Genomic DNA, 23,614 nt, shown 5'->3' with positions numbered 1-23,614 from the left:
TCGTCCATCTGTCCACCCCCTGTGCATTGAGCCTCTGTCCCAGATAATACTGTCAAGTGTCAGAGGTACAGCTGCACAAAGGCTAAAAAAGAGAATACAGACCAAAGCCACCTGAAATCCTCACTTGTGCCCCTGGTGACATGCACAGCAGGCTGCTAAAGAGAATGTGGTTGGGCAGGGATAGGAGTCCCAGCCCAGGATGAATAGTGGGTGCTCAAGGCCGGCCATTATGAGGAGGGGAATGCCTGAGCTGAAAGCTAAGAGAGCAGAGGCGCACCTTCCAGGAATGTATGCAGGAGACCTTCTGTGGGGAAAGAGCTCAAAATATCCAAGGGGCTTTAAACGCCTACTTTGGGCATCTCTGAAGCAAACAGACAGAAACAAGGGTGCTGCCCCTGTCCTGGGATGGGTTAAGAGAGCCAAGGGTGTGCTTGTGAAGCCCCAGCCAACACTGCGCTCTGTGTGCAGGAAAATGCAGAACTCTTCAAAGCAGATACAACCAGCCAACCCTGGAAGGATTATGTCAATTATATTGACGGCATGGTCTTGGACAAATTTGACAGCTTCATCCGAAAGTCTCTAAATTACCTGATAAACAATATGACGATGGATGTAAGTTATCACGCATACACACGTGTGTGTGTGTGTGTGTGTGTGTGTGTGTGTGTGTATGTGTGTGTATGTAAAAGTTAGATCTGTGTTGGAGTCTATGCTTCAGATTTGCCTGGTGAAAGGGCAGGCTGTCTTATGGATTAACAGACTTAATTAAAGTGTGGTAACCAGCTTGCCCAGCTTTTAAAACCAAAGCTCCTGCATGGCAGAAAACAGCCAGTCCCCATGCCCTCAGGACAGCCAGTCACGTGACATAGGCCATAACCAAACACACTGTACAGGACCTGAGCAGATGTGAGGAAATGTCCCCACCTTGCTGCCAGGTGATGCTAGGCACTCCTGTCCCTCCTTGTGAGAATGGGACAGAATTTTGCCTTCCCCAAAATGGCAGCAGCTAAGCTTCATCACTCGGTATCAAAGGTGCCACTGGCTTGCGTGCTCCAAGGGGACAACCCCTCCCCAGCCTTGTTACAATGCCTGCCCGTCAGCACACTGCTGCTGTTGGCAAAACACCGGAGAACCTCAAAAGCAACCTCAGAGTGGGGCGAGGGGACTTAGTTTGGCTCATGGTCTCGACATTCTGGTCCATCGCTCCTGGGCTGTGGGGAGCAGAGCCCCAAAGCATGGGCCCGAGATGGAGCAAAGCTGCTCACACTGTGGCAGCCAGGAAATAAGGGGGAGCTCCCCTCCATAGCAAGGTCCTCTCCCCAAACACTCTACGCTACAAACCCATCAACAGATTGGTCCGTTCATGAGGTCAGAGTTGTCACGGGCCCATCATCGCCAGACACTGCCACCCTGGGGACGGTTCCGGTCTGCACTGTAATGCGACCGTTCCCCCATGATCCCAAACGCTGCCAGGAAGAGGAGGCAGAGACCCACAGAGCCCAGCAAAGGACAGGTTGGTGGCATCTCGAGGGCCTAACCCACAAGCCACAGAGGGCAGCTGGGTCACGTGGGAGCCTGCACACACCTCCATCTCTGCTCAGCAGTTGTCTTTAGTCTGTTTCTGGCTGCTGTAGCAGAATACCTACAACCGGGTGAGTTGTAGACAGTGGAAGTCCAAGATCGACACGGGGCCCTTCCGGAGCACGTGTTTATGTCGTAGCATTTCACGGAGGACGAGGGAAAGGGCAAACGAGGTACAAGCTTGCAGCCTCAAGTCCCTGGTGGCCAGAATCCACCCTCCTGACCAGAATTCTGCCCACCACGTAGGGCTGTTGGAAGACTCATGTCAACCACAGCCATGACAAACTGCAGACCTAAAATTCTGTGATGCAAGCAAGACACTGCCCCCAATCATTGGTCCACAAGGCAGCCCCACGCTGTTTCCAAGCACCAGAGATAAAGATGACAAGGGGAGTTGCCATCAAAGCCACAAAGGTCCCTCCCTGACACTGCCAGAGAGTTCCCAGTGGCCCACCGCAGGAGGCAGCCTCAGAGAGGCCTGGCCGTCCTCCAAGATGGCTAACCATCTACACCCTGGAGGCCTCTCAACACCAGCAAACAGCTCTCCTCGTCACACAGAACTAGGAGAAGAGCGGGGAGCTCAGAGCCTGTCAGCCACAGGTGTGACGGGACCTGAGTCTGAGGTGGTCAAAGAAAGGACAGCCTAGCCACTTGCAGGCCATGGCGCACACACGAGTCACCAGTGTAGGGGGAAGGGTCCCAGAGTGAACTCTGGCGGCATCTCCCGACAGAGTTGGTAACCTGTAGCTTTGCAGCCTCACTGGAGGCACTCGGGGGTACAAGGACTCATCTACACCCCTGACCTTGCAGAAACGAGGAGCGGAGGGCAGCTGTCACCCCATTTTATGAAACAACTCTCCCAAGGCCAGACTGCTGGTGCCTGGCAGCGCTGGGCTCAGGGGCCTGCCTTCCCCATCCCCACCCTCCCCCAGACAGCTCTTGCTGGCCTTGAGCCTGTAGCCGTGCCCCTGGCTGAAGTAGTCTGCATGCTGCAGCAGCAGGGGGTAGCTAGCTGTGCACTAGCTGGAGCCATCTGGTGCGGCTGGGGTACCGAGCGCCCTGTGACCTGTTTCAGGAGAACATCGCGCCCCTGTTTGAGATCCGCATGGAGCTGGATGAAGAGGGGCTGACCTACAACCCGTCTCTGGAGATGGGTGGAGAGAGCGGCTTCCTGATGCTGATCGAGGGCCTGATCAACGACCTCTACAACGTGGCCAGGCTCATCCCTCGCCTGGCCAAGGGCAGAATCAACTACAAGGTCAGTCTTTCCACCCGTTTGCAGTTCCCTGCTTGGATGCCAGCTGGGGTTGGCCTTAGCTCCCCAAACTCTGGCGACGAGGGTTTGCAGTTGCTGTCCCATCGGCTCCCCAGGGCGGGAAGGCCTGATCTCTCTCTGTCTCTCTCTCTCTCCACTCTCCCCCCCTCCTTTTTTTCCTCTCTCCCCCACCCTCCTCTCTCTTTGAATCTGGCCTTCCCAAATGTCCTCTCCTCAGTGGCTTGCTTGGGTGTCCTCTCCTGGTCATGTGCTCAGGCATTCTGACAAAAGCCACTTAGAGGAGGGGTTCACTGTGGCTCACAGTTTGGGGGTGTGGTCTACCATGGTGGGAGTGGCTTGGTAATAAGAGAATGAGGTGAAGGAGGTGGCTGGTTACTGGTTACATTGTATTGTAAGACCTGAGGTCTCACAGCTCAGGAGTTCAAGATCGTGCCCTTCCCAGAAACTCCCCCAGACCAAGACTCGTTGCAAAAGCAAGAGGTTTATTAACCATTGCGCAACGGGGTCACCCCTGCTGGTCAGCAAAGAGTGGCACTGGGAGACAAAGGCCTTTAGGTTTTTAAAAGAAAAATTGCGGGAGATTTGAAGTTGCAGTCTTGGCAATTTAGGATTGGATGAGGAAGCTATAAAGTAAGATAACTGGTTAGTCTTAATGCTCAAGCTTGGCCAGTCCTGCCAAGTGTGGATGCAGCTGCAATTGAAGGTGGGGGTGGTTAGCTCATCCTTGAAGATTAGGGGCTACAGACTTTTGGCTGGAGGTCAAAAGCTACTCAGAAGAAGTCTAGGTTCGTTGCTAAGAAACGCTATCTCAAAGACAAGGGTCTGGTCCTCCTTTTGTTGAATGAAGGTCATTGCTTGCTTGCCTTTTTTTATATCTGTCCTCACAGATAGGGTCACATTCCTCCATTCTCTGGAAAGGTACTAAGAGGCTTTAGCTTAACCTGGACCTAAAACTCAAAACTATAGGCTTTAGAAGCCATATAGGTTAAAAAGTTAGCCTAACCCTTTCAATATCTTCTTGGGGAGGCCGAGAGCAATGGCAGCTGGGACTGGCGCCTTCTCCCCGATACTCTGGGCTGTGTGTTCCCACCGCAGCTCAGGTCCTCTAGACGTTTTCACAGCCATACCCGAACGTGATGCTAAACTTAGTCAAGTTGGAGGTTAGCTCTTAGAGTTGTTCCCTGCTGCCTCCCCCACCGGCCTGATTTGAGTGTATTGGGTGCCGGGTCTGCTCCGGTTCAGGGTGCAGAGCCCAGAGCTGGGGGAGCAGGCATGCTGCTAACGCATTTGTTTGTACAGTAAAAAATACAAATTGGAGAGAGTTTCGGTGTCCATCCCAGACTAGAGCTGTCTGATAGTGTCTGTTGCCAATTACGTCTGACAAGCCAGGCCGGGAAGCCATCCTGATTGGCACATACCTGTGAGGCTGGTTTCCAGTGTGTTCTCTTGATTTAAACAGAAACCGGTTTTTCTGTGAGTGCGTCGTGGTGGCAGCCAGGGCTGGGGCAAGGGGATGTGATGATGGCAGGCCCATGCAGGGGACGCCCTGTGACACTTCCTGAGGAGACTTGAACAAATGTCTGTTCACCTAAGATGGAGTACCGGCAGTAGCACACACAGCCTACCCCACCGAGCCTAGCTGAGGGAGTCAGCGAGTTTATCGCGTTTACTGACAAGGGTGTGGGTTGCTCAAAGGCAGCTACTGAAAAGCCTTCCCGATATGAGTGAGGACTCACAAAAGCTCACCCCTGGAGCTACCGGCAGGGATCTCAGGCAGCCCCACCACAGTATCCTCTTGCCAGCAGTCACTGCTCATATGACCTGGCGGCCAGCTTTGTGAACCCTGTGTCAGGAGTTTCCTTGACCCTTGTGAGTTTCCTTCCTTCCTGAGTCCTGAGGGAGCCTCCTTGGAGAACAGCTTTCTGGAGAATAGCTACACAACATGGAGGAGTTTCTTTTGTTTTGTTTCGTTTAAACAGACAGACTGGTTTCTGTCTGTTTAAATCAAGAGAACACACTGGAAACCAGCCTCACAGGTATGCGCCAATCAGGATGGCTTCCCTGTTTTTCATTTTTTCGAGAGCTGTGTCCCGTGGGACACTGGTGGATCAGACCTGAGGCGCTAGGAATCAGGAAAATGAGGGGCTAGGGTATGTGATGTCATCAGAGCAGAGGACATGTTATGATCCAGGGCACAGGAAGCTGGGGAATTGGCTGGCCTTTCAGGAAAGGCCTGGGAGAAAAGGCCGAGGGCAGTGGCCTTACCACATGCTGCTCAGCCCACCCTGACTCTGCCATGGATGTGAAAACAGAAGGGGAAACTCTGACCCCCGGCAGCTCCTGGAACTGACCACATCTCGGGACCAGAAGTGCCGGTGTTAGCTTGACGCACCAGCCAGGCTGAAGGGTTCATGCCAACGTGCTAGAGCAGCAATCCGGATGCTTCTGTTCCCCACAGCTCACTCAGAAGGGTCTAGACCAGACAAGCTGACAGTGCCAGGCCTTCTCACCTCTGTGCTCCCCAAAGCTGCAGGCCTTCCTCTCTCTGTCCCTTCAGTGCCCCCAGAGCCGACCCCGGACGCACAGACAGTGGCCCCCTTGGCAGTAGCCGCCCGGCAGCTGGCGCCTGCTTTGGGTATTGGAACATGGTTCCTTTTCTCTGCCAGTTAAAGAAAAGGCAGGAAATAACAGCCTGAGATCTTGGGGAGTCCCAGTGGTCCCCTCTTGGGGCTCTTAAGTCTCATTAATAAAGGAATTTAAGAACAACACAAACAGCAGCTGAGGACAAAGAACAGAATCAAACATGTTCAAGGGCGATGTGCTGGGTTAGAAAGGAAACTTTCCTCAGGGCAGGCGGCCTGTGACTTGTGCAGCTGCCTGGAGGATGGAGAAGAAGAAAAGTGGCTGGGAGGGGAGGAGGGTAGGCACCAGACTGCAGCTGGCATGGAGAGTCTTTAGAAAAAGAGTAAAGCCGCCTGTGGAGTTTAGACATACTTAAGTTCCAACCAGCATCTGAAAGACAAAGAAAAGCCCTCCTCTGAGCAGGGAGTCAGAAAGGCGGGCATACCCAGGCCAATCTCGTGGTAGCTCAGCTCCCGGAGGACCCCCACAGGAGAGGCAGCAATTCTAGGAGGTGTGGCCCCCAGCCAGGCCCTGACCTGCCCCCACTGGATTAGCCTTTAACAAGGCAAGTCTCCACCTGGAGGTGGACTCCATTCTTCACAGGATGGAGCAAAGCTGGGTGAGGGGTCCTGGTGGCAGAGCCACTCCCAAGCAGCCACCCATCTGCTCTGCACCTATGGGACTGTGGTGCCTGAGCCTTGGCTTAGAGGAGCAGGTGGTTCGTCAACCTTAGAACCAAGATACAGTGCATGCAAGCACACAGGGCTCTGAGAAGGACGCAGGGGCAAGCAAACTTTCTGGGGTGCTTTTCTGTGCTGGGTATGGCTTCCGTGGCGGGACAGAGCCACACACCCAAACCCAAACCCAAACCCACACAGAAGTGAGAAATAAAATCTTTTTAAAAAGATCAAAACCAAAAACCAACTTCGGTAGCCCGAGAGAGTTCTGCCATCAAGCTCCTCAGGGCAGCCAAGGGCTCTGTCCGAGTCAGCCCTTTGCTGACGGACTGACCCATCCTGAATCTGGGCCCCTTAACCCCCCCCCCCCCCAAATCAAGGTGTTGATTCTGTGATTGCTCCCCTCCCCCTAATCTTTATTAGAAGATTTAAGTTTACACAGTGAGAACTAATGAAGGATGAAAGGCATCAAGATCAAACTAAAAATGAAACTCAACAAAAATCGGTAAACACGGAGAAACATACCGAAAGAGAATAGCTCTTCCTGTAGCAGTAACCAGCCAGAAGTGGGCAGGCCTGCATCTGGAAGGGAATCTGAATTGCAGGTCTTCACAAAACATACTGAGGAATTTGAAAGGCCAGGTTGCAGATACAATCGGTTTTCTTACACCATCGATAACACTAGGGAGTAACTTTCTGAGTTTGTTACTCTCTGACAAGCGTCTACCTCCACTTCACACAGCCCACGTGAGCCAGGCCTGTGTCCCTACTGTCCAGCCTGGCGCACGGCCCAGGCCTGTGCAAACGCAGAGCGGGTGAGCTGGAACCCAAGTCATCCTGGGGCTGGACAGACCGCAGCCACCCTTGGCCGGTCTTCTACCCAGAGGGCGCTGCGCACCGGCTGTCGTCCCCACTTCCCGGGCAGATTGCTGGGCAGCGCTCTCACCCATGGGGAGCCACTCCCTCGGCAGGGGCAGATCTGCCACGCAGGAAAGGCACACCACACCTCACCCTCTGTCCCTGCCCCCACTCCTGCAGACCGACCTGGAGGATATCACAGACCTCATAGAGATGCGAGAGGAACTGTCCAGCCTGGTCATCGGGGCCATGAAGGTGGCCGAGGAGTACCAGGACTCCTTCGAGAGGTACTCGTACCTCTGGGTGGATGACCTCCAGGAGTTTATGAAGAACTTCCTCTACTTTGGCCACGCGCCCACCCCTGAGGAGCTGGACACCCGGATAGACTCCTCCGCGCCCCCCAAGTCACCACCTACGCTGGCTCAGTTCCAGCTGCAGGTGCGTATGGCCCTTGCCCTCCCCTGCGTCGCCTTCCCCTGAGTCCTCAGGTGAATGACCTCAGGGCCTAATTTGAAACCTAGGTGGCCTGGTCAAGACATAGGTTCTACAATTGCCCTCAGTGAGGCCAGGAGGACAGGCATGCCATACCGCACCACACCACACGGGAGAGCACCAGTGTTGAGGGAAGCTGAGTCGGCAGGATCGACCAGGCTGGCCGTGTGAATGGCCTCCGTTAGCTCGTTAGCTCTGGTGAGGGCAGGGCTCTGTGCTGGGCTGGCTGCTGTCCTGTCCTGCGGTGGCTAGGACAGGGCACTACTGATCCTGAGCATAAGACTCCGTGAGAGCCCAATGAGAGGCGGCTGGGAGCCATACCACACTCAGCCAGGCTCCGGGTGAGGGTTTGCTGTCTATGGATCAGCCCGCAGGAAGGTGGGCAAACGCCCAGGTGTCAGAGTGCCAGGGGTCTGCAAAAATGAGACAGTCCCTGCACGTCTCCAGAGTGGTCGAGGGCACAATGAGGAAGGGCCCTCCCGCTCCGTCTCAAGGATGGGGTGGCCCAAGTGGGCAAGCACTCCCGTCAGTTGAGGGGGTGCTCTTTGGGAGTCCTCTACTGCTCCAACCCCATCCCCTTCTGACTGACTGTCCGCCTTCGGGGGGCAGTAGGAGCTCTGGGGTGCTTGGCAGACAGGCAGCCGTGGTCTTGGCCTCTCCCAAGCTGGACCCTGGGCCTCGAGGCTGCTCCTCACAGCCAGGCAGAGAGCGGCCCTGGCTCCCGTGGGCCGGGGGAGGAGAGGCCGTGGCTGACGGAGCCCCGCGGCTGTGTCGGGCAGATCGACTCCTACGAGAAGCTGTACGAGGAGGTTTCCAGGTGTGAGAACACCAAAGTCTTCCACGGCTGGCTGCAGTGCGACTGCCGGCCCTTCAAGCAGGCCTTGCTCAACATCATCAAGCGCTGGAGCCTCCTGTTCAAGCGGCACCTGAGCAACCATGTCATCAACAGGTGGGCCTCTGCCCAGACAGCCAGGCCTACCCAGGACGCCAAGGTCGCAGCCTTCCACCGTGCAGGGCAGGCAGGAGTGTGAAGCCGAGGGGAGAGGTGAAGCAAGCACCACCCACACCTACACACACACACACCGTGCTCTGTCCCGAAGGAAGGCCAGTGGGTCGGCCTGGTAGTTGTAGCATCCAATGAGTGTGCTGTCCAGCTGAGCCCATCTGGGAGGCCCACTGGCTGGCTGCGCTGACCTTGCTGTCCTGGCCTTTGGGATAGGGTTCAAGGGCCAGCCTGGTCTACACTAACAGGATCTTTGCGGCATCCATCTAGGCTGAGGGGGCCATATGGGGACAGAAGCTGCTCCCCTCTGGGTGGTGCCTCGCATGGCGGTCCATCCAGGGTCCTTGCTAAGCTGACGCTGAGGCGGATCCCGAGGAGGACCGAGCCCCTCACAGTGTCCCCTGGTCCTGCAGTCTCGATGATCTGGAAAAATTTATGGGCATCACCCGCTCGGGCCTGAAGAGGCCGCTGAAGGAGGGAGACTACGACGGGCTGGTGGAGGTGATGGGCCACCTGATGAAGGTCAAGGAGAGGCAGGTGGCTACCGACAACATGTTCGAGCCCCTGAAGCAAACCATCGAGCTGCTCAAGACCTACGGGGAGGAGATGCCAGAGGAGACCTACCTGAAGCTGCAGGTGGGTACCCATGCCACTTGGGCAGCGCTGCCATGCCCGGGGCCACGGCCAAGACGCCTGCTAGGCTCTGGGTCCCCAGGGCTGTTGACACAGGAGAACCTTCCTGGAGCCCACGGCCACGGTCCCGAGGTAGGGGCGCACTTACTGGTAGTTACTGGAGTTAAAACCACCTCCTGAGCATGGCAGACACTCCAACAGATGTGAAAGCTCATGGAGACTGGGGCAGAAAGAAAAAGAGAGAGAGGGGCCTGGAGGTTAGTGAGTGAAGAAGCAGCCAGAGGCTGCCTATGCTCAGCCATTCACTGCTCCGTGACGTCCATTGCCAACAGGAGAGAGGCCTACACTGGCTATAGCTGAACAGGATGGAGAAGTCCCTCTAGGGGGGTCTCCAAGGTGACAGCACTCTCTACCCTTGCTGACTCCTCATTTTCCCATCTCCCCCTAAGCTCGTGTCTTTCCTCCCTCCTCCTCCCCCTTTCTCCTTCCTATCTATCTCCCCTCTCTCCCCACCTCCATCCCTCCCACTTTCCAGTCACACCAGGTCTATTCCCGTGTCTGTGTGAGCCAGCTCTAGCCACTGCCCAGACCCATGGCTCAGTGGGAACAAGGACACAGAGCCACCGGCCCATGGCCCCAGTCAGCCTGGGTAGCCCTGTACTGCTGAGGGCCCACCCCTGACCTTAAGCAACAGGCCAGATGAAGCCAAAGAGTTTTGAAGCATGTGGCCAGTCCTTAGGGTCCCCCGGGCCGTGCGGGGGTGGGGGGAGCGGCTGGGGGATAAGGATCTCTTCCACATAGGGCAGGTTGTGCCAGCATGTCTGATTGTGCTCAGGGAGGTTCAGTGGCATGGATGTGGCTGCTTGTTTTCTTTAAATATTTTCTGCTCTTGGTGTGCAGGCACACGTGCACAAATGTACACACAGGCACTCCTACGCCCTCGCGCATATAGGCACCTACGCAGGCACACACATGAACACACGTGAATACGCATGCACACTTGGGCACTCACATGCACCCTCCTGCACGTGCACATCACAGGCATGTATACCCAGGGTGCTCACGTGGACAGGTTCAGGCTGATGAACACTATGACCAGGAGACAGGGTCTGGCTGTAGAACACGCCAGCTCCTGGTTTGCCATTCCGGGGCTGACTGGGGGCGATGTAAGCACTCCGTGCTCCTTTAAAAGTCTGTACCGGGCCTGCAGTGAGCTCACGCAGAGCGTTTAAGAAGGGGGGAGAGGAGGGGCTGGGGAGGACCTGGGTTCGGTTCCCAGCACCCACGTGGCAGCTCACAACTGTCTGTGACTCCAGTTTCAGGGGATCTGATGCCCTCTTCTGGCCTCCCTGGGTACTGCACGCACGTGGTGTGCATATCTACGTGCAGACAAACACCCGGACACGTTAAATACCCAAATGAATAAATACATAATAGCCCCAAAGGCAGAAAAATGGAAAAGAGACCTCCCTGGCCTTTGCCTCCCACAGGAGCTACCAGAGAAGTGGACCAACACCAAGAAACTGGCCATTCAGGTGAAGCAGAATGTGGCGCCCCTCCAGGCCAACGAGGTCAACATCCTCCGGCGCAAGTGCCAGCAGTTTGAGGTGGGCCGGCAGGTGGCCAGGTGGGGCTGGGAGGAGCACGGGGTGGGTGCGGCAGGCTGGGGTGCTCTGAGCCGACCGCCACCCCCTGTTCTCTCACAGCTCAAGCAGCACGAATTCAGGGAGAAATTCAGACAAGAAGCCCCGTTCTCCTTCAGTGACCCCGACCCCTACAAGTCCCTGAATAAGGTACTCGCAGCCTGCACTGCGGGGAGGGCCCCCCGTGTGCTGCTGGTCATTACTCCCCGCAAATGGAAACTTAGGGGGCGCTGCCAGGAGCCAGACCCTGGGGGCCTCAGCCCGCTGGGCAGATGCCAACCCCACAAGGTCCTTCTAGCCGCCTCCCATTTCCCCTGCCCTGAGCGCCCGTCCTTAGAGTCACGTCTCTCCTTTTTCTTCATGGCCTTTTCACATGCCACTCTCCTGAGCCACAATCTCGATGCCCACTTGTTTTTCTTTCCTTAAAGCAATCCTGTGCTGAGTTTTGGCATTTCTAGTACGGTGAAGGTGTGGTATGGAAGCAATGGCTGTTGGGAGATGAACCTAGCATGGCACATGCGGCCCCAGCAGGCTGTGGCGGTTCACAGCAGTCACCTCAGCTCCTGGGAGATAGAGCCAGGAGGGTCAGGTGTTCAGGGACAGCTTCAGCTTTGTAGAAAGTTTAGGCTATCCTGGGCTACTTGAGACCCAACCTCAAAAACAAATTAACGATAGAAGAGTCAGCCTAGACATGCTGAGACCTACACAACCTAGGGGGTGATGTAGCTAGGGCTACACCCAGAGAGAAAGGTTGGGATCAGGTGGGCTGTGCCCTCGGGTGACAACACAGCAGCCCGGAAATACACATGTCTGAATCGAGGAGGCAGGGTTTTTTTTGTGCACAGCTGAATGAGGAGATTGGTTTAAGCTCATCTCCATAGAGGGACTCCGTAGGTGAGCAGTCTGTGAACATCTGTGAGGAGGGAGGAGGGAGCTGGGAGAAAGGAGGAGGGAGCTGGAAGGAGGGAGCTGCGAGGAGGGGGGAAGACAAAGGCATAGCGGCTAATGTTTTCGGCACACACTGTCAGTACCCCACATGGACCAGGGAGGCCTGTCATCTCCCTGAGCCCAACCTGGAAAAAGGCCTTGCTTGCCAAGCCCATGGGTCTGAGGTACTGGGGTTCTTGTCATGGCTGTGCCCATGCCAACAACACAGATGCCCTCATTGACTCCCACGCCGACATGAATCTGTAGAAACGAGCCTCCTCTTGCTACATCCCAGAGTGCTGGGCGTCACAGAGGGCTGCTGCCATCTTGGCTGGAGCAGTGGTCTCTATCAGGGGATGGGAAGGTGCTGCTAGAGGACAGAGCAGTTGGTTTACTGGGGCCTGGTGGGAGGCAGGAGAGGGGGCACACGGGCTGGGGAACCCACTGATGTCCCGTCCCACCCCAGCAACAAAAGAGCATCGCTGCCATGGAGAGTGTCATGGAAGCACTGTGCAAGTCCGCCGGCCTGTTCGAGGTCACGGTGCCGGACTACAAGCAGCTGAAGGCCTGCCACAAGGAGGTCCGCCTGCTGAAGGAACTCTGGGACATGATTGTCATGGTGAGCCAGGCCCTGTGGGATGGGGCTGGGGACTCTACATGCGCCGTAAAGCCCCAGCAGGGACCTCTGGTTGTAAGAGTGCAGCCCCATCAGCCCTGTGCAGTATCGGCCTCCTTCCATCTGTGACCTCCCTCCTGTCCTGCCTCTCCTCTCTGTCTCCTCCTCTGCCTCTCATCTTCTCTTGCATCTCTCCTCTCTTAAATGTTATTCATTCCCTCATTTTCCTCTTATCCCCCTTAGACTCCCTCCAACCCATTCTTCTCAATAAGGTTCCTCCTGCTTTTGTGTCTTTTTGTTGGTTTGGTTGGTTGGTTTTGGTGGCCCATTGAGTTTAATTCTGGTTGCTTGCCTGACCATAGCTGTGAGGTTTACTTACTCCAGCAAGGACAACTTAACCAGTGGCCAAATCACGCCCCACGATGAATGGTTGAAAGGCCAAGTCTCATGCGGTTCTTGTGTGCCGTGAGCTCATGAGTGCAGCAGCCATGTCATGTCTGGAAGACAGGTGTGGCGGCATGCACCGGCCTTCCCAGCGCCAGGGAGGCAGAAATGGCAGGAAGTTCAAGGCAGGCTCCAGGCCAGCCAAAGCCACGCACACAAGAGGCAGTTAGAGCGTGGGTAGCGGAACGCCGTGCTCTGGAGGCTCGTAGCTCATGGTGGCCCTTCTTAGCACTTAGACCTGGAGGGTCCAAAACGGATGCGGACGTTTGCGTCAGGCGAGAGCAACGTCTCCCTTAACAGAAATCACTAAAGGGGGCCTGGCCCCGGAGAGGCCATGCGCATGGGTAGGCAGGGTGGCCCAGGAAAAGGCATGGACAACCAACCAGCCAGGACACTGCAAGATGGCGAGACGCAGGGTGGACTCGAACCTGCCGGCAAGTCAGGGCCACTGAGTCCTGTGCAGGTGAGGGCGTCAGGCCTCCTGTGCTCATCCTGAAGACACTGCAGTTGGGTCTGCCTGAGTCATGCATGCTTGCCAGGTGCAGGCCCCTCCTCCTCGAGTACTGTGTGGACAGTCTGATCCTGTCAATGACTAGCAGCTTCCAGCTTTGCAGCCTTTTCCAACACACCCCGGATGGAGGGACACGGGCTCTCAGCGTCCTCTGTTTCTGCTCTGGGTACAATTTTTTTTCAGGTGGCTTATCTTTTTCTTATTGTCAGAAATGAAGTTTCTTCAATGATTTTATTAGTCAGTATAAGCTGAGTTATCAAGCAGTAACAAATACCTCTATGTTTTGAACACAACAAAATGCTTTCCTCACACTCTTGTTCCAGGCAGCAATCCATCGAAGGTAAGCTCAGTAGTCCAGGCTGCGTATCAGTGTGATGGACAAGGCAGGCAGAGAGCACGCCCAGCCAAGTGTTAGCAGTCAGGGCTCCTGCCGAGAAGTCTGGGCCTGGCCCATGTGTCCTGGCTGAGGCAAGTTAGTGGTCATTCCCAGAGGGAGAGCGCGCCAAAGCTTGCCAGCCGCCAGCAGGACCCAGCATAGGCCCACAACAGACATTTCACCCTCCATCTTTTATTAAACTGTGGCTTCTACGGCACAGTGGTCGGTTCGCTCTTTTCACTCAAGTCTTTAGATTTCAATTCCAAATGTTTCCCCCACTGGGCACTGCTCCCTGGGAGAAATAGGCCTGGAGTCGCTCTCTCTCTCTCTCTCTCTCTCTCTCTCTCTCTCTCTCTCTCTCACACACACACACATACACACACATACACACGTGCACGCGCACGTGCACGAAACAAATGACCACACAATGTAAATTATTTCAGCAAGGCAAAGTGTTTGAGCATGTAGATCCAGCAGGCAGGCACACCTACCTAGCGAGATCAGGTGCTGGCTTCCCTCTGAGTGGTCAGAGCTCGGTCTGTTCAGGCGGACTGACTGATTTAAAGTGTCACAGTTGATAAGCAGAATGCGACTACGCTCACCTAGGGCAGCCATGAGCATATGTTTTGATTTCAAGAAATGCTGCTCCTGGAGGAATTTGAATTTCTGCCGAGTAGCTCTTTTACAGTTAAAAAAAAAAAATTAAAAAAAAAAAAAGTACATTGCGTGTCACCGTCCCCACGCTCTCCCACAGCACATAGGGCAGGGAGAGAGGTGACACGGGCTCTCCCGCAGGTCAACACCAGCATCGACGACTGGAAGACCACCAAGTGGAAGGACATCAACGTGGAGCAGATGGACATCGACTGCAAGAAGTTCGCCAAGGACGTGAGGACGCTGGACAAGGAGATGAAAACCTGGGATGCCTTCGTGGGGCTGGACAACACGGTGAAAAACATGATCACGTCCCTGCGGGCCGTGAGCGAGCTGCAGAACCCCGCCATCCGCGACCGCCACTGGCAGCAGCTCATGCAAGCCACCCAGGTGCCCCGGCTGGGGGCGGGGTGAAGGGGGAGGGTGGCTGCCGGCAGCCCGTCCGCCACAAGGTGGGCTAGCCTGAGCTGCCTGGGTGGTGGAGATGGGGTGCCAGTACCCGAAGCTGATGACGCTGGGTGTGGGCTTGGAGGTCAAAGAGCCTGTGCTTGTCTTCGGCTCTGCTGGGGTCTCTGGTGACGTCATACAGGTCTACAATGTACTCTGGTCACTTTCGTCCTCCACGCTGTCATCCTTCCTCCCCTCCTCCCACTGAACCCTTTCTTCTCCCCCAGGCCCTCCTTTATTTTCACGCCTTTTTGTTCGCTTGCTGTATGTATCATAGCTCACTGCATTTAGTTGGGGGGGGGGGGGTATCCTATCCACAAGCACCGGTTGGGTTATTGAACACGAGCTGAAGTAACTCAGCAGTGGCCACAGCACTGAAGAAGGTGACTTGCCTCCCACCAGCAATCGCCAGTGAGCACATCCTGTCTGGTAGCTTGGCACTCGCTGACCAAAACTCAATCATCTTCAGAGGCCCTGTGTGTTCATTTCACCCAGGCCCTGAGAGTGCGTAGCCAGTTCTGATTGTCACCGGATGTACCTACAGCACAGGAAGGCTGGAGGTGATGAAGGTGCTCCTTGTTGGAGCACCCTTTCATCCCAGTTCAATTCCGAGCGCCCCAAAACTTCCAAGGATGTGTATGCCCGAGGCATCGCTCCTGGCCTTCGCACCCACGGGAGGCAGGCAAGAGCTCAGTCTCAAAGCATGCCCAACAGGCCAGCTGCTCTGCATCGCCCTGCAGGCCAGCAATAGAAAACCTGATAGAAAAAACAGATAGAAAACCTGGCCCCTGGCCCCCAGCAGGCGAGGAGGAAGAGAAGAATAGCATTGAAGTTGAAGAGGAGGAATGTTTTCTTCTCCCTTTACCTGCCTTAGCCTGGCTGCCCAGAATCTGGGGGGGAAGGAACCCCAGGGGGGTTGAAGGGGGAGGTCATGAATTATCTCAGCAGCACATTTGAAGAAGTTCTGAGACCACAGAGCAGGACCTGGGGTGATGTGGGGAGGCTTGCCAGTTTCAGGGACAGAGTGGGTGAAACCAGGTGCCTCCCCTAGACTCCTCCCATGGCCTTGCTGGGAGAGTGAGGTCCCCAGGGACCCAGGACACCTCGGTAGATCGATATCCTGCTTTGAGGCAAACAACCAAGGGCAGAGAGCTTTTTCAAAATTTTCTTCTTGGAAGCTTTCAGACCATCACTGTACCAAGGACAAGTGTGTGAGGCTCTGGGAAAAGAAAGGCACTAGCTATGAACCTGCCTGGGCTTGCTTTTGCAGCTAGCCATTCCGAAAGACATAAGGACAAGGACTAGCGGGCGGATGTGGGCTCAGGTGGAAACATGAGGGTGGGGCTGGGGGAGCAGAGACCGCGGTGGAACTTTAAAGCAAAATGTCTGGCGGCGGGCACAGGCAGGAGGCGTGGTAGGTGGGACCAAATACCTGCCCTCCTCCACGAGGCCCCAGCAGTCCTTCAGGTGTCCTGCAAGGGTCATGTCCAGGCCTCCTGCCCGCCCCCATACTGGGTGTCTCCTGGGCACGAAGACTCCAAATTTCCCAGACTTGCACACCCCACACAAGCGTGCTGGGAGAGATCCCAGGGGCTCTTTCAAGCAACCTTGAGTCTGTTCTGTGACCTATGCCTGCAGTTCCAGTGCTGGAGAGGCTGAGGCAAAGGGATTAAGAGTTCAAGGCCAGCCTGGGTTGTGTAGTAAGACTCTATCTCAAAAAGAACAAAAGTGAACAATTAAATGGCCCCCACTGAAAGATGGGTGGTTCAACACGTAAGGGCATTGTGGGGTGTGGAGGTATCCCCTAAACATGATTATAGGTGTCAGATCCACCAGCGGGCGGGCAAGCGTTGGTTGCTGGGCTCAGAAAGAGCAGGCGTCTTTGTGAAAGAGAGAATATGAACTTGGGAGTGTGAGCAGAGAACAAGGTAGGTGTGTTAGCATTCTCTGCTGTGACAAAGCACCTGAGGTCACCAACAGAAAGCAGAAAAGGTTTGGTTTGTTTCACAGTTGCCATCTTGGTCCCGAAGCTTTGGGACTGTGCTGGCGTTGTCCACGGTAGGGGACACAGGATGACCGAGGCTGCTCACGTCCTGTGGCCTGGAAGCAGCAAGAGAGGAAGGAACCAGAACGTCAGAGTCCCTTCAAGGGCGCACCCTGGGCTTCTGGTGGTGGTGGCGGCGGGGTGATGGCAGCAGGTCGTCCTGTTGTTGGAGAATCAATACCGTGCCTGTTACCCAGAAGCCCCTTATGGGATGGACTCGTCCCCTGGGCTGCCGTGACAGCGTGGACAGCTTCAGCCACAGAGCCACGCTCTCACCCAGCTCTGAGAAGCTCAGTAAGGAGGGTCCAGGGTCTTTCCTGCCTCTCTCAGCCTCCCGGCTCCGTGAGTTCCCTGGTCGCTCTGGCTCCATGTCTGCTGTCTCCTTCAGCTGTGACTCAAAGCCTCACTTCTTTGTCCCACGAGAGGTCCTGTCACCAGATTTAGTGTAGAAATCCAGGACAACCTGGTCCTGAGGTCCTAAACGCCTGCAGGCCAAGCCCTGAGGTCCTAAGTCAGTACTTCTCAACCTGTGGGTCGTGACCCCTTTGGGAGGGGTTGAATGACCCTTTTCACAGAGGTCGCCTAAGACCATTGGAAAACAGATACAGTACAGTTCATAACAGCAGCAAACTTACGGTTACGAAGTAGCAAGGAAAATAATTTCCTCACCGGGTAAAGTGCCCTAAAGGGGCCAGGGCTGCTCTCAGAGGCCTGCTGCCCACCGCTGGGCACCTGCTGCTGCCGGCCACTGGACGCCTGGCCTCCTGCAGAGCGCACCTGTTCCCCGCCCCCAGGTGAAGTTTGAAATGTCGGAGGAGACCACCCTGGCAGACCTGCTGCAGCTGAACCTCCACAAGTACGAGGACGAGGTCCGCAACATCGTGGACAAGGCCGTGAAGGAGTCAGGGATGGAGAAGGTGGGCCCGGGGCCGTCCACCTGGCTCTTCTGCCCCCGGGGATCCGGGACCGGCCGGCCTCAGACAGGCTCCGGGGCGGTGGGGTAGCGGACGGGGGTAGTCTAGCAGCCTACATTCCTTCGCCAGCTCGGGACAGAAAAGTCAGCGGAACCGAGCATCTTTGAACCATCCCATTCCTAGCTACTCTTCCCCAGCACGCCGCGGCGTAGCACGCTTTGGCAGAGCCCAAGGCCTGCATCTGCAGTGGAGCATGAGAGCTGCTCTGCGTTCCCTAAGACCCAGCTGTCTGTCTGCCCTCCTGTGGGTTGGGCTCTGGGCTGCTGTGGCCCCTCAGCTCAGAACAATATGGGTGCCAGCACCCTAGTTTTGTTCCGTGTCCCGGGAGCTTTGAGCCAGCCTCCCTGAGCCCTCCGCCCTAATTCATGCTTGTGCATTAGTTACCTTTGTCACTGCCGGGACAGTGACAACATACCTGACAAGCAACATCATCGTTGGAAGGGAGGGCCTGTTCGGGCATCCTCGGGATGGGGGGGGGTGCTCTCCCTCACAGGGGAAGGCTTGACAGCAGGCTAGAGGGAAGCTGCTGGCCACAGTGACTCCACAGTGAGGCCGAAAGCAAGCGGGCAACGAGGTGGTTCTCTAACCCCTCAGGTGACCCACTCCCTCCACTTCTGAGGGGTCCACAACCTGGCAGCACCAGGCAGCAACAGCGCTGAGACAGGCCGTGGGTGACGCCCCCATCACCCGTTCCCCTGACAGGTCCTCAGAACTCTGGACAGCACCTGGACCACCATGGAGTTTGAGCACGAGCCCCACCCCCGGACCGGAACCATGATGCTCAAGTCAGACGAGGTGCTGGTGGAGACGCTGGAGGACAACCAGGTGCAGCTGCAGACCCTGATGATGTCCAAGTACCTGTCCCACTTCCTGAAGGAGGTAACCAGCTGGCAGCAGAAGCTGTCCACCGCCGACTCCGTCATCTCCATCTGGTTCGAAGTCCAGAGGACCTGGAGCCACCTGGAGAGCATCTTCATCGGCTCCGAAGACATCCGCGCCCAGCTGCCGGAGGACTCCAAGCGCTTTGACGTCATCGACCAGGAATTCAAGGTGAGCCCGGCGGCCGGCCGCTCCCAGGAGTGGCCACCGCGGCCGAGACAGGCTCCAACACTTCTGTGACCCCCCCCTTCTCCTCCAAGGCCTTGATGGCGGACGCTGTGACAACACCAAACGTGGTGGAGGCCACCAACAAGCCGGGTCTCTACGATAAACTAGAGGTGCTGAAGAAGAGGTGGGTCCCCCATACCTCGTACGTCCAGCCAAGGTGTTGACGGTATGGTCACGGGATGCCCGCTGTGCAAAGGCACAGGCCACAGGCTGATAATGCCCCAGCCTCCTGTGTGGTCAGAGCTGGGGGAGAGCCAGGGAGGGGGGAAGGAGGGTGGGTGTCTGCTCAGAATATCTGAGATGATCTTGGCCTGTGGAGAAAAGGCTGGAGGCCTTCAGTAAGCTGAGAGGATGCGGGTTGGCCAAGAGCCCTGCAGAAAAGGACCAACTGGTCCCCTTCCCCTCCTCCCTCAGCTTGGCTGTGTGTGAAAAGGCATTGGCCGAATATTTAGAGACGAAGAGACTGGCTTTCCCAAGGTTCTACTTTGTCTCCTCAGCTGACCTGCTGGACATCCTCTCCAACGGAAATGACCCCGTGGAGGTAGGTGGTGCTGTGGCTGGGCAAATCCCTGAGCCCTGGGCTGGAGGGCAAAGCCACAACGAACACATGATGAATACAGTGTGGCTCTGGGCAAGTCAGCTGACCCCTCCCTGCTGGTTTCCTGCTATGGAATGGGCGGCTTCGAGGGCTGATGAGCTGTGTGTGCGTGCAGCCTCCACAAGCTTTGTCCTGATACACAGCCAGGGGTCCAGGAAGACACTTCCCGGGCTCCTCAGAAGGAGAGGCCCAGAGGAGGGGGCGTGCTGGGAGCCCTGCTGGGGGCTCTGGAAACTATGTCCACCCAAGGCCTGTGGTTGCCTCAGTAAACACCAGAGATGGGGCAAATAATCCGGAAACAAGAGAGGAAGGCTAGGGGGAGAGAGAGGGCCGGGAGCCCGGGGCCGCTGGCAACTCTAGGGCCTCTCCCCAGGTGAGCCGCCACCTGTCCAAACTCTTCGACAGTCTCTGCAAGCTCAAGTTCCGTCTGGACGCCAACGGAAAACCGCTCAAGTTTGGGCTGGGCATGTATAGCAAGGAAGATGAGTATGTGGACTTTGATAAGGAGTGTGACCTCTCTGGCCAGGTGAGCCCGGGGATCGGGCAGCAGGCCTGGGGAGGGGCGGGCAGCCTTCCGGGGACCTCTTATCTGCTTTATAAATGTATTTATTTATGGTGTGTGTGAGTGAGTGAGTGAGTGTGCGAGACGACACTCAAGCGGAGGTTGGAGAACAGCTTTTCGGACTCACTTCTCTCCTTCCATCGTGTGTGGATTCTGGGTACCCAACCTAGGTCGCTAGTCGCATGCCCGCACTCCCTTAAGCATCTCTGCCCACTGACGGGCTTGTGACTGGCAGCCTCTGCCTGGACTGAGCTTCCAAGTTCTTGGTGTCTTGTTCAAGACACTATTTAGAAGCGACTATTTAGAAGCAAAGCAAAGGCATAGAGTAGGGGGAAGAGGGCGCTAAGGATGGCTCGGGGCACTGGCGGTGTCCCAGCACCTCCGTTTGTGGATCCTGACGGAGGAGGAGTTGGTGGCTAGTCCCTGAAAGTTGGTCGTGCTCACGCCCAGCCGTGCAAACCCACGAGATGGCTAACGGGGTACATCCTGCCCCTCTGACCACACACCCTCATCGGTCCACGTCTGACCGGCCCGCTGCTTCGAGACTGGGATGCGCTTGGTCACAGGAAGGAAGTTAGGTGGCCCTAGATGAGCGGGATGGTGGCTGGAGCACCATGCAGGCAGAGGTCCGAGGTCAGCGGCTGCTTGGTTGGGAAGGAATGTGTGAAGGTCGAGACAGGCAGGGTCCCTGTGCTCACTGCGGGGGAAGGGGCCTTCGAGGTCCGTGTGCGGTCCCCCCACAGGTGGAAGTGTGGCTGAACCGGGTGCTGGACCGGATGTGTGCCACGCTCCGCCACGAGATCCCAGAAGCCGTGGTGACGTATGAGGAGAAGCCGAGGGAGCAGTGGATCTTTGACTACCCAGCCCAGGTCTGGGACCTTCTCGTGTCTCTGAGACCCCCCCCCCCTTTATTTTCATTGTGGGGGGGTTGCCTCTGCGTGTCTAAGTGCCCCACACGTGCAGTGCCTGTGGAGGCCAGCAGAGGGTGTCAGAACGCCTGGGGCTGGAGTCACAAAAGGTTGTGAACGTATGTATGGGTGTGGGAAGCCAAACCCTTCCAGAGGACCTCTTCCAGGTCCTCTGGAAGAGCAGCCAGGCTCTTAGCACAGAGCTGTCTGACCAGCCCCTTGACCTCATCTTTTTCTTTTCTCTTTTTTTTTTTTTTTTTTTTTAGGGTGGGGGTGGGGGTGGGGAGGTGGAGGAAGGGGATGAGGGTTCAAGACAGGGTTTCTCTGTATAGCCCTGGCTGTCCTGGTCACTCTGTAGACCAGGCTGGCCTCCAACTCTGAGATCTCCCTACCTCGGCCTCCTGAATGCCGGGATTAGAGGTGTGTGCCACCACCATGCCTGGCTATGGCCTCATCTTACTCTCCGTAAAGAACAGACTCTCACGCCCTGGGTAATTTTCAGGTGGCGCTGACGTGCACCCAGATCTGGTGGACGACGGAGGTGGGCATGGCGTTCGGGAGGCTGGAGGAAGGGTACGAAAATGCCATCAAAGACTACAACAAAAAGCAGGTGCAGGCACCTCGGGGGCCCCGAAAGCGCCAGGCAGCAGCCAGAAGCCCCCTGGCATAAAACACAGTGACCTAAAGCTGGGGAGGGACGGGCTTACACACTCAGAGCTTCCAGCCTGTGCCTTCGACCCGGGGAGTCGGGGTGGGACCAGAAGCGGGAGCTGAAGCAGAGGCCATGGGAGCTGCTGCCTATCGCTCCTCCAGGCTCGCCCAGCCTGCTCACTTACACAGCCCAGGACTCCCGCCCCCCGGGGCCCTCTCCCATCCATCACCAGCTAGGGAAGTGAACCTCGAGCGGAGGACCCAGTAGGGGCATTTCCTCAGTGGAGACTCTCTCTCTCTCTCTCTCTCTCTCTCTCTCTCTCTAATGACTCTAGCTCGTGTCTAACTGGCACAGAAGTGAGCCTCACGGGCCGCTGACTCCAAGGCAGAGCTCCATGTTTCTCTCTCTCTCCTCTGCCTGTCTGTCTCTCTGTGCGCGTGTGTAAACATGTGTCTCAGTGTGCATAAGGAGACGAGAGGACAATGTGTGGGGGTCAATTCTTGGCTTCCCTGGTTCAAACTCAGGTTGCCAGGCTTGGTGGCAGGCACCATCTGCTAAGCCGTGTGTGTGTGTGCGCGCGCGCGCGTGTGTGTGTGTGCGCACACACAATGGGTGTGTGGATGCCAGCATGAACCTCGGGTGGGTGCCCACCTTGTTTCTGAGTCAGGATCTGAGGCTTGCCCGTGAGGCCAGGCTGGCTGGTCAGTGGGTGCCAGGATCCTCTGTCCCTGCCTCCCCGGTGTTGGCAGTACAAGCGCACAACACCACACTTCACCTGGCTAGGTGTGTCTTGGGACTCAAACTCGGGTCCTTGCGCTTGTGAGGACAGCACTAGACTGGCTGCAGCATCCCGGGGGTGGGGGTGGGGTCAGCATTTTCTCCCGAGGCTCTGGAGCCTCCCTCCTGTGTGTGTAACCTGATCCTCGGCTCTGGCTCTACCTGCAGCTGCTCTAACTGAACTTTCGGGGTGCCCTGGTATCCCCACCGGGGAGAGGAGCTTTTCTGTTTCTTCATGGTGGTAAACAAGGGCTGGCTAATCACGCGCTCCCACACACGCACACACGCACGCCATTTTCTGTGGCCCCCACAGCCTGAGCATCCAGCTCAGGGACCCCCCCCCCAAGGCAGGGGGTTGACAGGCGGGGTCCCAGCACGGCGCCTCTCACTGCAGATCAGCCAGCTGAACGCGCTCATAACCCTGCTCATCGGCAACCTCAGCCCTGGCGACAGGATGAAGATCATGACCATCTGCACCATCGACGTGCACGCCCGGGACGTGGTGGCCAAGATGATCATCGCCAAGGCAGGAGAGCCCGGCTGGCGCTGCTGTCCCTGAGGGCGGGGCCTGGACTGGGGGCGGGGCCTAGGGCGGGGCCTGGAGGCCGACCACACTGTCAAGGGCTCCAGCTTCCACTACCTCCTCTTCCCAGGGTGTTGACTGAGGAAGTGGCAGTCCTTCCCCACCCCCAACACACACACACACACACACACACACACACACACACACACACACACAATTCATAGGAGTCAGATGAGTGGAGCGCCCAACGTTTCCATTCTTTTGTGTGTGTCCATTCGTGTGTGTGTGTGTGTGTGTGTGTGTGTGTGTGTGTGTCTGTCTGTCTGTCTGTGTGATACACGTGGGGACCAGAGGACAAGCTTAGATGTGGTTTCTCAGGGGCCAGCCACCTTCTTCGCAGAGACAGGGTCTCACACTGTAACTCGACACACAGGCAAGGCTGGCTGGCCAGGCAGCCCCAGAGGTTCCCCTGTCTCCGCCTCCCCAGGACTGGGATGGCAAGCCATCACGCTGGCTGTCTATCTGTCCCAGTCTATCCGGGGACTGAGCTCAGCAAGTTCTTTACTGGCTGGGCCAACTACAACCCCAGAAGTTCCTTGTGTGCAGGAGGATGTGGCCCCGGGGCACTGAACAGAGGGGTCTGGGATGGAGAGGGGGGCCTCCCCACCCCCGCCGGGGACCGGCCTGGAGCTGAGGTCCCCCCCCCCCC

The 23,614-nt window shown here is 56.6% G+C and overlaps 1 protein-coding gene across 1 annotated transcript in view; it reads left to right on the top strand.

Annotated features, from left to right (window-relative positions):
• The window catches only part of Dnah17 (dynein axonemal heavy chain 17), a 96,470-nt gene that overhangs the window by 17,723 nt on the left and 55,133 nt on the right, over positions 1-23,614 (top strand). Inside the window, exons 17-33 of the mRNA XM_055592467.1 lie at positions 469-612; positions 2,657-2,839; positions 7,195-7,452; positions 8,286-8,455; positions 8,923-9,145; positions 10,633-10,749; positions 10,849-10,935; positions 12,179-12,331; positions 14,455-14,703; positions 17,599-17,721; positions 18,481-18,828; positions 18,918-19,009; positions 19,300-19,426; positions 19,857-20,009; positions 20,789-20,914; positions 21,456-21,563; positions 22,777-22,908. Of these exons, the coding sequence (XP_055448442.1) occupies positions 469-612; positions 2,657-2,839; positions 7,195-7,452; positions 8,286-8,455; positions 8,923-9,145; positions 10,633-10,749; positions 10,849-10,935; positions 12,179-12,331; positions 14,455-14,703; positions 17,599-17,721; positions 18,481-18,828; positions 18,918-19,009; positions 19,300-19,426; positions 19,857-20,009; positions 20,789-20,914; positions 21,456-21,563; positions 22,777-22,908 (2,793 nt within the window). The remainder of the gene's footprint in view (positions 1-468; positions 613-2,656; positions 2,840-7,194; positions 7,453-8,285; positions 8,456-8,922; positions 9,146-10,632; positions 10,750-10,848; positions 10,936-12,178; positions 12,332-14,454; positions 14,704-17,598; positions 17,722-18,480; positions 18,829-18,917; positions 19,010-19,299; positions 19,427-19,856; positions 20,010-20,788; positions 20,915-21,455; positions 21,564-22,776; positions 22,909-23,614) is intronic.

Source organism: Psammomys obesus, unplaced genomic scaffold (assembly GCF_907164565.1).
Source record: "Psammomys obesus unplaced genomic scaffold, mPsaObe1.curated_primary_1811, whole genome shotgun sequence".
Lineage (NCBI taxonomy): Eukaryota > Metazoa > Chordata > Mammalia > Rodentia > Muridae > Psammomys > Psammomys obesus.
The sequence above is the reverse complement of the archived record's forward strand: the minus strand, read 5'-3'. Positions and strand labels throughout refer to the sequence as shown.